At 47.3% G+C, this 14255-nt stretch overlaps 3 protein-coding genes across 4 annotated transcripts; 2 read left to right on the top strand and 1 right to left on the bottom strand.

Annotated features, from left to right (window-relative positions):
• PV09_08738 lies at window positions 1-1924 on the top strand. 2 transcript variants are annotated; one of them, XM_016362689.1, is made up of 4 exons: window positions 1-259; window positions 308-659; window positions 714-1017; window positions 1066-1924. In XM_016362689.1, exons 3-4 carry the CDS (start codon window positions 893-895, stop codon window positions 1823-1825), a joined length of 885 nt encoding a protein of 294 aa, XP_016209429.1. In that variant the 5' UTR covers window positions 1-259; window positions 308-659; window positions 714-892; the 3' UTR covers window positions 1826-1924. The 2 variants fall into 2 exon arrangements, with proteins under 2 accessions (XP_016209429.1, XP_016209428.1); XM_016362688.1 differs by having other exon boundaries at window positions 308-1017.
• A 2712-nt stretch (window positions 1925-4636) lies between these two features.
• On the top strand, window positions 4637-5091 carry PV09_08737 (uncharacterized protein; the record flags this gene model as incomplete). Its single annotated transcript, XM_016362687.1, has 2 exons — window positions 4637-4755; window positions 4950-5091. 2 exons carry the CDS (start codon window positions 4637-4639, stop codon window positions 5089-5091), a joined length of 261 nt encoding a protein of 86 aa, XP_016209427.1.
• A 500-nt stretch (window positions 5092-5591) lies between these two features.
• On the bottom strand, window positions 5592-8186 carry PV09_08736 (uncharacterized protein). Its single transcript, XM_016362686.1, has 2 exons — window positions 8071-8186; window positions 5592-7836 (listed from the first exon to the last, which is right to left on the bottom strand). Exons 1-2 carry the CDS (start codon window positions 8085-8087, stop codon window positions 5673-5675), a joined length of 2181 nt encoding a protein of 726 aa, XP_016209426.1. The 5' UTR covers window positions 8088-8186; the 3' UTR covers window positions 5592-5672.
• Window positions 8187-14255: the final 6069 nt, after the last annotated feature.

Here is a 14255-nt window from a genome sequence, read left to right as displayed (position 1 = left end):
ACTGCCTGCTTTTGCACCGGATCTATATCAAGATCTGATAATGGTGTTGAACCTCGATTCTGCAATTGTACCCAACCACCATCCTCCTTTCTGAACTCCTCGTTATGCCGATTTCGAATATGTTTGGTAACGTTGCTTGTGCCATTCTTAATCGGCCAATGGTGCTTCTGCTTCACCTGTTTTTGGTGGCATTCTAAGCATAGCCAATAATGGTTATTGGTCTCGATTTCTTCGATAAGCACACCACGATCCCATATAGGTGAGTTCAACCGATTTACTGCTCTTCCGATTTGCTTAGTAAAACCAGGCAATCTTGTGAACTCCACCTTAGTATAATCAAATCGCTTCGGTACAAAGGTATCGAGGTCACCGGCGTGTGCTTTCAGGCTTATGTCCTCTGATTGAGTTGGTGGTGATGATACATCTGATATAACAATAGATGCGTCTGCAAGTGATGAGGTGGGACTTGATGGTGAGTGTAGTGGTGACTCAACCACCACTACCTCATTTTTAGGTCTTTCAGGATGACGTCTTGAGGCTCGATTGCTTGCCATGGCGGTATACCACTGTTCATGATTGATGGTACTTGGCTTCAGGACGGGCTTATTATGAGCAAGAGCATAGCACAATGATGACATGATGAAATGCGGTGTGATAAGGCAAGTTTGGCATATGTGATGAGAGGTGGCAGATATGCTCACAATTGGCCTAAGCATTAAGCCACCACTATATAATTGGATCATCCGGATGGATTATCCAAATCCACCGCCCAATTTGGATTGTGGCTTATTGGATAAATCCGAATGGATCTATCCAATTAGATCCACCCAATCAGCACACTGTGTCAAATCCCGTTCCATATGGCTTTGGTGCTGGCCTCACCAATGGGCCTATGGTTCAATCTCAGTTCCCTTGCAAATCAGATGAAGTTTCATTCACTGCAACTTCCAATACAACTTGGATGGGTGGTCAGACCCAACCACTCCATCTTCTGTCCGCCGCTACCCACGGAGGAGGGTAAGTCGTTGACCTTATGCTTATGTCTAAAAGACTAAGAGAACCTAGTTCTTGTTTCATTGCTATGACTTATGAGACGCCCGGGTCTTCAGGGTTCTCTGATCTGGCGAACTGGTATAATATCTATACAATCCCAGGTTCCTGCCCTGCTACAACTGCTGGCAATCTCGACACCGCTACGACTACCGATGGCTACCCTTCTGGTGTTCAATGCACCACTTCAGGAGATAGTGGGACTGATTGTGTTCATTCCTACGATATCCCAATGCCAGATGAACTCAAAGACGGCAACGCTGTATTCGCCTGGGTCTGGTTGTCAAAGGTTACGACAGAAACTTACATGAATTGTGCTCCGATTACTATATCAGGTGCTAAAGCAAGTGGCGATTTCACATCGCTCCCCAGCCTCACTGGTTTGAGCTTCACAGGCCTTAGTGGGGGTGGTGTTCCAGGTGGCAGTAGTTCTGGCTCTTCTTCAACGGGAGGTACAACGGCTGGTTCCGGTTCAGCAGCTTCTGGCAGTACTACGACCACCCCAAGCGCAGTTGCTTCTTCCACATCAACTGCTTCTTCCGTTGTGAATTCAGCTGCGGTTGCTTCAGCTTCAGCGTCATCTGGCAGTCAGCCCGCCTCTGGAAGCACTGCAGCTGCTGTTTCAGGCGCGTGTAGTCCTGATGGATCCATCACATGTACATCAACATCTTTCTCTATGTGTTCAAATGGACAGTGGGTATCCATGGGCAGTATTGGTGGCCTAACATGCTCGAATGGTCAGCTTAACAAGCGGTACCAGCTGTTTCGTGCCTAATATCGCTGTGCGAACACGAATTCATTATCTTGGAAGCTCCTTAGCCACTTATTTGTTATTTAAGGGTCGAACATATTATATAAATAAACGTTTTAGAGCCATAACATGCTGTTCTTTCTGTACCCTTTCATCTCATCATTTGCTGCAGATGTAGTGCATTATCTTATGTAAGAGAGCCCTTATACCGTGCATTATAAGCGAGTGGCCCATATAGGCGAGTGGCCCACTGTTACGGATGTAACACGTGAGATCACGTGAGTGATCATTTCGGTCATTTTGAGCAGAATGATTACTCGAGCTAATCAATTATTAAGAATAGGAAGAACTGCTTATTATACTTCTTTCGAGCAGTATGAGCAGTAGGATCACTCAGTCTATAAAGGAGTGTAAAGGTTCTTGGGCTGAACGCCTCGTCTGGGGCTAGGACACTCGATGTCAAGGCCGCCCCTGAGGGTGAAGAAATAGGAAGAGAGGAGAAGACCTTCTATGGATGAGTAGGTATAGATGAATTGAGAGGTTTGTAGTATAAGAGAGATAAAGATATAAGATAAAATAATAAAGATGGTAGAAGGTAGGTTAAGGTAAGATATGTGAAATAAAATAAAGTAAGGCAAAACTTAATAAAGCAAAAATTAGGTAAAGAACTATAGATATCTCAGCTTAGCATTCCGTTGTTATTATCCCCTTTTTCTCTTCTTCTTTATCTTCTTTCCTATATATATACTACTGCTTTATCATATAAGTTAACAGAAACCCTGGCAACGAGTCGCGTGATATTTGAGGGGCATGGTATGATATGAACCATTTTCCCCAGTACACCATTCCTTAATTCTGATAGGCCAATATGCTTATTTTGCTTAATTAATCAAAATAAGCACATCACGTGATTCCTCGCATGTTACTTCGTAACACTTAAAGGTGATCCAGTCCTCAAACCTAATTGATTACTTTTGATGAGTGACTGAGAAAAGAGCCAAAAGAGCTGTACCTTATTGTAGCCCAATTACAATATTTCCACTTTTCCATGATCATTGGTTAGTCTACAAATATGTGGTTCAATAAATACGGTTGCTGTAGACACAGTGTATCAGAATAGAAAATTTTTAGAGGTAAAGCGAAGTGAGAAGGCAGAGACATATGGATCAGGGCTTTGCAGCCAGCAAGTCATATATGTCAAAGCAGCGTAGGATATATTCCATTCTTTTCCATTAAATTAGCCTAACTCCATAGTAATTAGCTTTATCCCTGATCTAAGTATGATATTCACCTATCTCAGTATAATACTTACTCTACTCCCCTTATAATTCTGAGTACTCTCTGCTTCAGGCCTGTATGGCGATTGGTAATATCAGAGACATATGAACATTTAAAACCAACTCGTAGGATGATAAATTAGGTGACTGCTCACTGCACTTAACGAGTGAGCAGCATAAGCACATGGAAATCAAGGTCTATAAAAAAATAATGGATCAACTCCTTACCAGCTTATAGTTAAACTCTCTCATTTGTCTAATTTATTAGTTCGTATTACTTTCTCTACTTAAAGCCGAAATATCTTAGGATATAAATATATTCTTACCTTGTTAATCTTCGTTTTCTTTGAAAAATTCTGGAAATATCGTTGCTCTTCATTAGCCAGAGTAGAGTCCAGAAGGTTGCGCTATATTCTTGTATGATAAATGAAACGAAGTTGACGCTTTCAAAGGAGAATGACGATGTTGAAGGTGATATGAACTGGAAGTATTTTTTTGAAGGCTGAAATTTGTGCTCATAGTCGTTCTAGGCCTCGCAGCAGAAGCAAATGGCATGGTCACTGGATCTACCAGTTAATAATATTTTACCAGGTCGCACAAGTGACACTGGGTACGTTTGTTGGAGTCTGACCGCGACCATCGCTAATCCAGGCAAGGTAGAACGACTAAAATTGAGGCACCGATCGCATTGATATATCGGAAGCTGCTTTACATGGTTCAAAGAAGAGTCGACCAATCTCGGCCAGAGTCGAAGTAGTGAGACTGCCATGTAGAAAGACCACGCTGATAAGATCAAATCGCAAGGAGATCTTCCACTCAAGCGAAAAGCCAGTTGTGTTCAGGAATGATGATATATGACCTAATTTGGTCGTAAATAAGCAATGAATCAATGTAATGTACTCTGAATTCAGAAACCCAATAGTAGGTTTCGTTAAAGTCGGAAACATGGGTTCTAACACCTTTTAGTCGTTCATTCTTTCGAGAAAGTTACTGTAATAGGAAGGATATGTCTTTACGCTACCAAATGCTTTCCAGGAGCCTGATGCTTGGAGAGACACTGTCCACTTAACGGACAAAGAAGTCTTTAAACAGGTACTGCAGATCCTCGCTCACTACGCGGAAGTACATGAGTATTTGCTAGTCTCTCCAGAAGGCAAGGGCAGAAAGACACTCAATGGGCATTTCCCGGGTGCATGTATGTTTCCATGACAACTCGTATTGTGATCAATCATGTTAATGGCTAGAAAGACTACATAACGACGATCGAGGGCTTCATCACATCCACCAACCGAGGCATTCAAGCCGTCGTGAGCCAATGGTTGGGTCAGCATTTCGCTAAGATGTACAACATCACCGTTGACTATCCAGTTCCACTAAAAGCTGGTGAAGACATGGAGAAATGTGAAAGCAATTGTACTGCTGGCAGAACTCTTGGAGCTTGACGACCCAATCTATTGGGGTCAACGTGCTGATTCATGGTGATGTTAAAGGCGCAGTGGTTGGTTGTCCAGAGAATATTGGATAACCAAGACACCGATCATTCGAGATTCCTCCAGGGATGGGAGAAATCCAAGCAGTTATCATCCCCGTCGGTGTCACGGTCAAGACCAGTTCAGCGGACAAGGACAAGCTGTACTCGACAATTGATGAGATTCACAAAAGCTCTTGGATGCAAACGTGCGAGCTAAGAAGGATTCGCGGGATAACTACAATGCCGGCTAGAAGCTTAATGACCACGAGCTGAAGGTTAGTTCCAATCGACAACCACATCCGCTTTTCGGCACAGTAACTTTGTTGTAACAGGGTATACCCCTCCATTTTGAGTTTGGACCCAAGGCAATGGTCCAACGGGCAACATCGTCGCAGTTAAGTCGTGACGATACCTCCAAATCCATCGTGCCGATCTTCGATCTTTCTACCTCTATGCCGTCTATCCTCGAGAAGATGCAAGACGACAGGCTCTCCGGCGTCAAGAAGGAACACGACGAGCACTGCGGAGTCATCGCCGACTGAGTGCACGTTGCCCGAGACCTCAATGATCGGAACGTCCTTTTGCTACCTTCCTGTCTCGACGGCGACTGCTGCAACGCGGTCAAGGACGAGACTGCTGCCAGGGGACATGGTGACAACGCGGACGAAGATGCAAAGGCTCCGAGCATGTGCGCTAAAGCTCTGTGCATTCCATTTGATCAGGATAGTCTTGGTAAGCTGCGGGAGAAGTGTCTGAGGCTGGCATGTGGGAAGAAGCTTAAGCGTTGGTGTAGATTAGCAGATGTTATTAGGCGTTCGTTTTCCCACGGGTGAAAACAGGAGCGGAGTTAGAAATGGGCGCACATGGTTCGAATTGGGAGATGTGCAGTTTATGATAGGCGTTGCTTGCAGGATAGACGCGTCGACGTATATAACAACATCGCGTATGTGGATATCTTTCAGAGATGCTGTGTCAAGTCTCTTTAATAGATTATTTGACGGGAAAATGCAAACATCGAATTAATAATTTAGAGGCCTTCACTGGCCGACAATGTGTTTCCTCTATATCGATACTATTTCTAAGTCCCAGAGCTCACATACGCCCTCACTCACCACAAACCACCTCAGATCGCTTCAACCTCAACTACAAGAAGTATCTCCGGCCAGACAACCGGCATCCGTATGCCTGAACTGCGAAGCATCTGCCCTGTCATAATGCACGGGGTCTGAGAATGAGCCCAGGCCAATTTCGACTGGGCTACAAAAGCAGAATTGTTCATCCCAGGCTGATCTAGAAGCCGAACACGGTAGACAGTCGTCTCATCGAGCCCAGGGAGCGTAATCATCGGTGGGGGATAGTACTCAGTAGTCGTAACCTGTGTGATTGTGTAGATGGCGTGTCTCCTATCCTTTGACACTGCGCCGCGGACGTCCTGGCTCGGAGAATCCCCAGGTAAGTCGGCGAAGACCAATTTGCCAGTGTGAATCACATGTCTCCACCTCTTATGCAGCTCAATCCACCAATGCAAATCATGGAGCTGCTTGCTATCTACCCGAGACACATCCCATTCGATACCCATGTGTCCGAAAAAGGCCGCCCCAGCACGCAAGCAAAGATCATGTGTCCTACCAGTCGTGTGGCTTTTTGGTGCGCCTACGTGTTGCCCCATCATCTCTGGTGGCACGACCAAGGAAGTATACTTCTGAATTGTAAGACGTTCTATCGGATCAGTACAATCACTAACCCAGATCCGATCATTGTGCTGCAGAATTCCCAAGTCAACACGGCCACCTCCAGACGCACAACTCTCGATTTCAAGTCCTGGGTGCCGAGCTTTGAGCGTGTCAATCAAAGCGTACAGAGCTTCGACATTCTTTCGTATAGCAGGAGCTCCATTTAGTCCGCCAGGCTCAATAACATCACGGTTATGATCCCACTTGAGGTACTTGATCATCGGGTAGTCGTTGAGAAGTGCATCGATTTGCCTCAGGATATAGTCAAAAGCATCCTTGTTGGAAAGGTCAAGCACGTACTGGTCTCTTCCTGCTAGCGGTAATCTAGTGCGAGTCGGTCGGAGAATCCATTCGGGATGAGCCCTCGCGAGATCTGAGTCCAGGTTGATCATCTCTAACTCAACCCAAATACCACATTGCATTCCAAGGCCATCAATGTGATCCCACAGTGGCTGAAGGCCTCGAGGAAATACATCTCTGTCGACGCTCCAATCGCCTAGTCCTGCATTGTCAGATCGCCTGCCCTTGAACCATCCGTCGTCGAGAACGAATCTCTCCGCACCTAGGCGTGCAGCAACGTCGGCAATCGCTTTAAGACGATCCATGTCCATATCAAAATACACTGCCTCCCAGGTGTTGATCGTTACGGGGCGCGGGAGACTAGGATGGCTCTGCGGAGCGGACAGCATCCGTCTGCGAAGAAAGTCGTGGTATTTATACGACATTTCTGACAGCCCGTATCCCCATGATCCGAGCGCAGTTGGGGACGCATAGGTCTCTCCAGAGTTGAGTGAAACCTCGCCCGGCAGCAGCAGCTCCCCTGCCTGAATGAATTGTCCATAGTTTGAACCTTTCTCCGCGTTGATCCTGTAATTACCGCTCCATGCGAGATGGACAGCATGTACAAGACCTTTCTCGAACCCGAAACCAGGTTCTCCAGCTGCAACGATAAGCGTGCCACCCAAGCCGGGTCGCCCACGCCGCGACTCCTGTATGTGTTTCCCAATGGTGAAAGCATGTCTTTGGGGATAACGCTCACGAAGATGCCGTCCAGTTGTTTCCAGGAGCTCGCGTGCAGTCATCGGGACCGGAAATGATAATGCAACGTCGTGAATATGGAGCACATCCTGACTCTCTTCGCTGGCGATATTCTTGATGATCAGGCGTTGGCTGAGAAGACCACTCTGCAAGACTTCTGCCACGAATTCTATGGAAATATGTGCATCTACGTCGGCAGCTATTATGGATATGGACGAGGCTGTGCTTCGCGCATCTGAAATTGTGAACTTGGGTGAGAAATATCCGGTCTTGGACCTCAGCATGGTCAAACCTGGCGTGCCCTGCCATCCTTGCGATTCAAGCGGCAGTAAGCTCAGACGCGGTGTTTGGCAAAGTCCTCCAGAGACAGCTTGAGGTTGCGATGCTCTCACTAGGGACTCGATCACTGCATATGTGGTGTCGACCAGCTCTGGCCCCCAATAGACAATGCTCGGAAAACCAGGTCCTTGGAGATCTAATACAACGCTGGTACCGCCATTGGAGATATGAAGTGCCCTGGATATCATGATCATCTCGTCAATTATAGGGTTCATATTGCAAGAGTTGGAAGCGGAGAAATTGATCACTCTTTTATGTTAGCTGGGGATACAACAGCAAGCAGTTTTCCGCCGCTAGCGGAATCGCAAAAAGCTCAGGTCAATTGCGATGACTGATTGGCAAGATGCTTATTCACCAAGTAACAAGATTATTCAAAACACAAGTGCATAGCAAAAATAAATCTTAACTGACTCTGGTGAAATCGACATATTCAATTTGAAGAGACTGAATTCTGCGTTATTCGGCTGCTATCTCCTATTTTGTTGGGAACTCCAGGAAGTGTACTGGAGGTATCGTGTCTTTATCTATTCCAAGGAATTGAGCGATGATGGTGGACTGGCTATACCACTTCTTTGGAGCAGATAACTTGTTACTGTTGTAGGATTGTTGTCAGCTGAGTCCACGGAGAAATTCTTGAAGCATCGGTATTCTGCCTCACAATTGCTATCGGCAGATGCTCGATGAGCATGTGTAACGCGGAGTCCGCTGTGCTTAAGTCCTCAAGCCTGTGCCACTGCCGCCTCATCATGGTACAAGATCAAGCTTGGTGATGTGCTTGACTATATAGATATCGAGAAGCGAACGAGAAGTATACCTTTGAATATGAATGCGTTTACCACACGACGGCAACTTTAGGGGCTAGCACACAAGGCAGATACAAGATAGATGTCCAACTCCGGCTTTGGTGCCAGCTGTGGCTGTGTTGGGGCAAGTCATGAAGATCAGTCCACGCCAATGCCTAGCTATTGCTTTGGATAATCGGAGGTGATGCTACAAAGTCAGGGCACAGTAAAGGGAATACGCTGGCGCAAACTAAGCACACCCCGCACTCACATACTAAAGTTTAACTCGCTGGTGAACACGTTCGCTAGTGTCTGTTGACGCAGATGCAAGAGCTGAATCCGTCTAATTGGCTGCTCGGTCCGACTTCAGTGGCCCAAGTTCTCCGCCTTTCCCTAGCCACCGTTCTCTCCGCTGCCGTAGAACATGTGCACCAAACAACCGACACAAAGGAAATGGTTTGTGCTCTTTTTCTGTAAGAGTTACGTAACCGGTGCAAGAAGGTTCATCGGGATCATTTTTTGCTTCGAACTGCTGGACCGTGATGCGTTTGAAATGTGACTTGAGTTGTTTCAGAGTACAGGAAGCTGTTGAATGTAAAGGCCATCATATCTATGGCACACTGCTCTGCAACAGTTAATCTCTATTTGTCATGATGGATAGCACCTGCCAACATGACTTGTGTGTCGCTACAAGTGCTGTTGTAGGACAGAATGCGTACCAGCTCTGCAGCAACATGCCCGAGAGAGGTCTTGATTATTGTGGACTTTCAGCATCACACCAGCAGTTAATAGGGAAAGACTGTCCGCCTCCTGAAACCTGGCGGTCAATACGAATTAACCCTTTCGGTGATCTCAAGCATCTCGCTTGTTGATGTGATTTGCTTGAAAGATCCTGCTTGGTTTGAACTCCATCTTTGACTCGATGACTCCAACACTGGACATGAATTGCCGCCGTTGGTTATTTTTCGGAGATGGTTTAAGCTAGACTCATCCCCGCATGCAGCTGAGAGAGCCAAATGCCAAATCTCCAGACGACTGATCAACCTCACCATACAGGGTTTTCCGAATTCCGCCGCTTGCCCCAAAGCAGTACAATATATGAAATGCCATCGATAAACTAGAACAAACGTTTAGCTATATAGATAGGATGAATCTCCACAGCATGGACGGCCAGGCGCAACTGCTCTGGCATCCGCAACATCGAACACAATTGCCCTTGAAGACATTTATCACGATCAGATTCTCCATAATCAACCATGGACGAGAAGGGAGATTTTAGAACTGTCAGGCTCGAAGAGCCAAATGGCAATTTCGACCGATCCTGGCGCGAGGAGCAATGGGGAGATCGTAATCTCACTGTTGCAGCCCACGACTTTGCAGAACAGGAGAAAGAGATGAGCATTCGCGAAGCCATCCTTGCGAATAAAAAAGCCATCATCTGGAGCTTGATCATATCATGCTGCGTCATCATGGAAGGCTACGACACCAATCTCATCGGCAACTTCTTTGCCTACCGTAGGTAACTCTTCACTATATAGTTCTGGACTATGCTGACGACGAGCAGCTTCATTTCAGAGAAAGTATGGCGATCCGGTTGAAATCACCAAGCAAACACCCTCTGGCTTCTCCATTCCAGCCAGCTGGCAGTCAGGCCTCCAACAAGGCTCAGGTGTCGGTTCCATCTTCGGTACGATCATAAACGGTTGGCTAATCACCGCCTTTGGTCCACGTCGAGTTCTCCTTTGCACCTTGTGTATTATGACTTGCTTCCTTTTCATCGTCTTCTTTGCACCCTCCAAGCCAGTACTTCTGACAGGACAAATCCTCTTGGGTTTCGAATGGGGCATTGTAAGCCGTCTTTCTTCAATGAGAAGTTGGAAGACAAGCGCTAATAGATGCAGTTCGCTACCACGGCTCCAGCCTATGCCTCCGAAGTACTCCCACTTCAACTGCGTGTTTACTTCACATCTTGGACGAACATGTGTTTCATCATTGGTCAACTGTTGAGCGCTGGTGTACTGCGAGGCCTTGTCACACGCTTGGATCAATGGGGTTATCGGATTCCCTACGCCCTGCAGTGGATTTGGCCGGCATTCCTCATCCCCTTAATCTGGTTTGCACCAGAATCTCCATGGCATCTGGTTCGACACAATAGGCTCGAAGCTGCAGAGAAATCCATTCGCCGACTCCAGACTCCGCACATTCAGCTTGACCCGAAGCGTACTCTGGCACAGATTGTTTATACGAACAACCTTGAAGAACAATTGTCTGTCGGCACGAGCTATTATGACTGCTTTAAAGGGTTCGAACTCCGCCGAACTGAGATCGCTTGCGTGGTCTTTGGTGGCCAGCTTGTCTGTGGCCTTTGCTTCGCTTACGCTTCTACATACTTCTTCCAGCAAGTCGGACTGAACGACAAGGCCGCATATTCTCTCGGTCTCGGAGCAAATGCTATGGCTCTGCTTGCCTGCTTCTGCAACTGGTTTTTTCTTATGCCGTTAGTACCCGCTTCTGAACATATTTTCGCCTATTAGCTAACCAATATTATCCAGCTACTTCGGACGCCGCACAGTCTACCTTTGGGGCATGTGCGCTATGGCAATTGAGTTATGCATCATCGGTATCCTTAACCCATGGACAAATAAGACCTCAGTTGGCTGGGCCCAAGCTATCATGACTCTTGTCTGGACCTTTACGTTCCAGCTCTCCGCTGGTCAGCTCGGTTGGGCCTTGCCAGCAGAAGTTGGATCCACGCGTTTGAGGCAGAAGACAGTTTGCCTTGCGCGAAATGTTTCGAACATCACTGGTGTCATTGGTGGCACTCTCGAGAACTATTTTATGAATCCAACGGCCTGGAATCTCCGAGGATACACTGGCTTTGTCTGGGGTGGATGCGCATGGCTGGTCTTTATCTGGGCCTACTTCAGACTCCCGGAGACGAAGGGCCGAACTTTCCATGAGCTCGACATCTTGTTCGCCCAGCGCGTTCCTGCTCGCAAGTTCGCGACAACCCAAATTGACGAGTTTGATGAACATGAGCAGAATATTCTTGCTGAGCGATATTCAGTCTCGGGAGCGCCACCAGAACGTCCATCAATCATTCCTTCAGTCACAAACATCCTGGCTACTCACGGGCACGCGGAGGATGCTCTTGCTCAGCGTAGAGGCAGTATTACTGGTGAAGGACAAGAAAGCCGTCGCCCCTCGATTGCTCCAGCGGTTTCAGAGTACCTCAAGACACATTAATTTGTTACTCTCGCAGCAAAACTAGGAATCCTGCACTTGAAGTTCAATATCTCCCAATGGTCTGCCATCGTCGTCATGACTCAATGTAAATAGTTTTATAGTTATAAGACGGCCGATGATCGAATTAATCCACGTCATTTTGAGAGCATCTTGCATAAAGACCGTGCTCTTGAATGAAAAGCGCTTAATAATGGCCAAGCGCGCATGCTATATGAAACTATTAGCCTGATGCTCCCAATTGCTGTGACTCCAAGGTAGGACAAGATTTAGTGCTCTGCTGTAGCAAAGCGGGGCCGCGGGGTCGGAGAAGCGCATTCCCCGCAAATTTATCACATGCGGAGTGCTGTCCCCTGCAAAACTACGGTATGTACCCTGCTGCTTGCCTGCAACTTGATCCCTGGCCCCATCTCGCAGGAGCTAGTTCATAGAATTATACGAGTCCATTTTCCTTCGATATCATTCTCCCTTGCTAGACCTCCAAGGCGATTGCATTCGCAGGATGCGGCCTCGTTCTGCTTGCACAGCATGCCGGTATATGTGACATGTCTCGATTAAGGCTCCAAGAATGGACGATTGACGATAAAACTTAGAATACGAAGACGACGATGTGATTTTGTTGCGGACGGTCCTTCATGCACGTGGTGCCAATCTCGCCACTTACATTGCTCGTTCGCTCATCCAGAACCGAATGGTGATGGCACAGCGCTTTCCATGGCACCAAAACCGGTGGCGCCATATGAGCCACCAGGGCCAACCAGTGACACTGAGCAGAGTGTGACAGAGGGCATTCATTTACCCTCGAAGTCAACCTGTATGGAGCTGATTGACTTGTATTTCCAGTACATCCACGACACCTTTCATTCGTTGTTTCACCGCCCAAGCCTGGTCCAGGACTTCCTCGATGACACATTGCCTCCTGTATTGCTGTATGGGATCATCAGTAACTCAGCCCGTTTCTCTAACGACCCATGCTTCGCAAACATGGATCCAAGGATCCGGGGTCGCCCGTTTGGAAAACACGCGCAACGTCTTCTGGATCTACGAGACATCTCGTTAACGACGATACAGGCTTGTGTATTGCTTGGCGCATTTGTTGTTACAGAGGGAGAAAGCGCTGCAGAAGCTGTCTTTTACGGTGCCGCATGCCGTACCGCACTTCTCTTGGACTTGCCCAATATGTCAGCGTCCTCGCAACTAGAAGAAGAGGTGCACCGACGGGTATGGTGGACCCTATGCATGATCGATGTATGGTCATCGAAAGGCGTCGGCATACCATGCGCATTAGAGCCTCGCGAGAATATTCCGTATCCCATGGAAGAGACTAGATTTTTGCGAATGAGACGAAATGGGACACAATCCCCCCTCCTTCAGACCGTATCTCACGATGCCCCATCACTCCTTACACAGATGATAAAACTGAACAACATCCTCTTCGACATATCTTCGCTGAATGATAAAGCCGCGACTGCAACCTCGCCATATTCCGATTACGACACGAGCCATCATGATGCCGTCAAAGCCTTAAACGAAAATCTACAAAGATGGGTCGATAGCATCCCTGCCGAAATGCAGGACACACCAGCAAACATGATCCGTTACGCCGCACTAGGTCTCGGCCACATGTTCGTGGCCGTCTACTTGGGTTATTACCACTATGGTGTCTTATTAAACTATCGCTATCTGCATGCCGACGCTCGCGAGATGAATATCGTAGCCGGTGTGCACGCGGACAAATGCCGGCAATTCTCCACAAGTCTCTGCGAGATCCTATATCGCGCGTACTCGACACCTGGTTGTGAAGTTTACTACACAATGGTCGGACATGTCCTGGTGATCGCCTCGACCGTGCAACTGCACATCCTCATGTTTGGGACCGATGAGGAAGAAATACGTGCCGCGCGACAGAGGTTGGAGAAAAACTTCGCAATTCTGAGTCAACTCCAAAAGTTTTGGCCGACACTGGACGTATGCGTCACTCGTTTCAAGGAATTTCATAAGGCATGTGAGAAATCCAGCGAAGCAACTTTTCGCATGGACCAGTGGATGTTGCGATTCTTGTTTGAATTCGCAAATCCAGTTGGGGAAAGGGACCCTGATAATCTCGCGGAGCCGGAATCATGGTCAATGGAGGATTTCGGCCTCAGCTCACTTGATGTAGCGAACATGGGTTAGTACGGTTTTATTGCTGAAAATTAGACACACTTGTCCAGATACTATGGACAGGAAAAGGTTTATAACTGGAGCATCTACTTAAGTATTATGTTGCGAATCGCGTCGTTGTTTCAATTTTCCCCTATATCTCTATAAGTAACAGCCCTAAGGTCTAGTCCACCGTCGCATGGTGACCACGCGGCCAACGCCTTACCGGATGGGGGGCTAGCGCCCTTCTCTCATTGGCTGCATTATGGCTGCCTAAGGCGCTAAGGCGGCTATGGTAAGCATATGGCTTCTTAGCATGGTGTTGCATGTGAGTGCCTAGCTAAGCTAAGCCATGCGAAGGAATCGCTGTTGTGCAGCGTACAAGAAGGAAAAAGGAAGAGATTATTGTGCGAAATATTGCATTGATTG

The sequence above is a fragment of the Verruconis gallopava genome (assembly GCF_000836295.1).
Source record: "Verruconis gallopava strain CBS 43764 unplaced genomic scaffold supercont1.47, whole genome shotgun sequence".
Taxonomy (NCBI): Eukaryota; Fungi; Ascomycota; class Dothideomycetes; order Venturiales; family Sympoventuriaceae; genus Verruconis; species Verruconis gallopava.
Note: the sequence above shows the minus strand (reverse complement) of the source record. Positions and strands in the feature narration are given on the sequence as shown.

What these genes read in the sequence shown, in the direction of transcription:
- PV09_08738 (XM_016362689.1), top strand. Translation starts at nt 893, where the DNA reads ATGGTTCAATCTCAGTTCCCTTGCAAATCAGATGAAGTTTCATTCACT. An exon ending in GCCGCTACCCACGGAGGAGG is followed by an intron (nt 1,018 to 1,065) that starts GTAAGTCGTTGA and finishes AAGAGAACCTAG; the next exon opens with TTCTTGTTTCATTGCTATGA.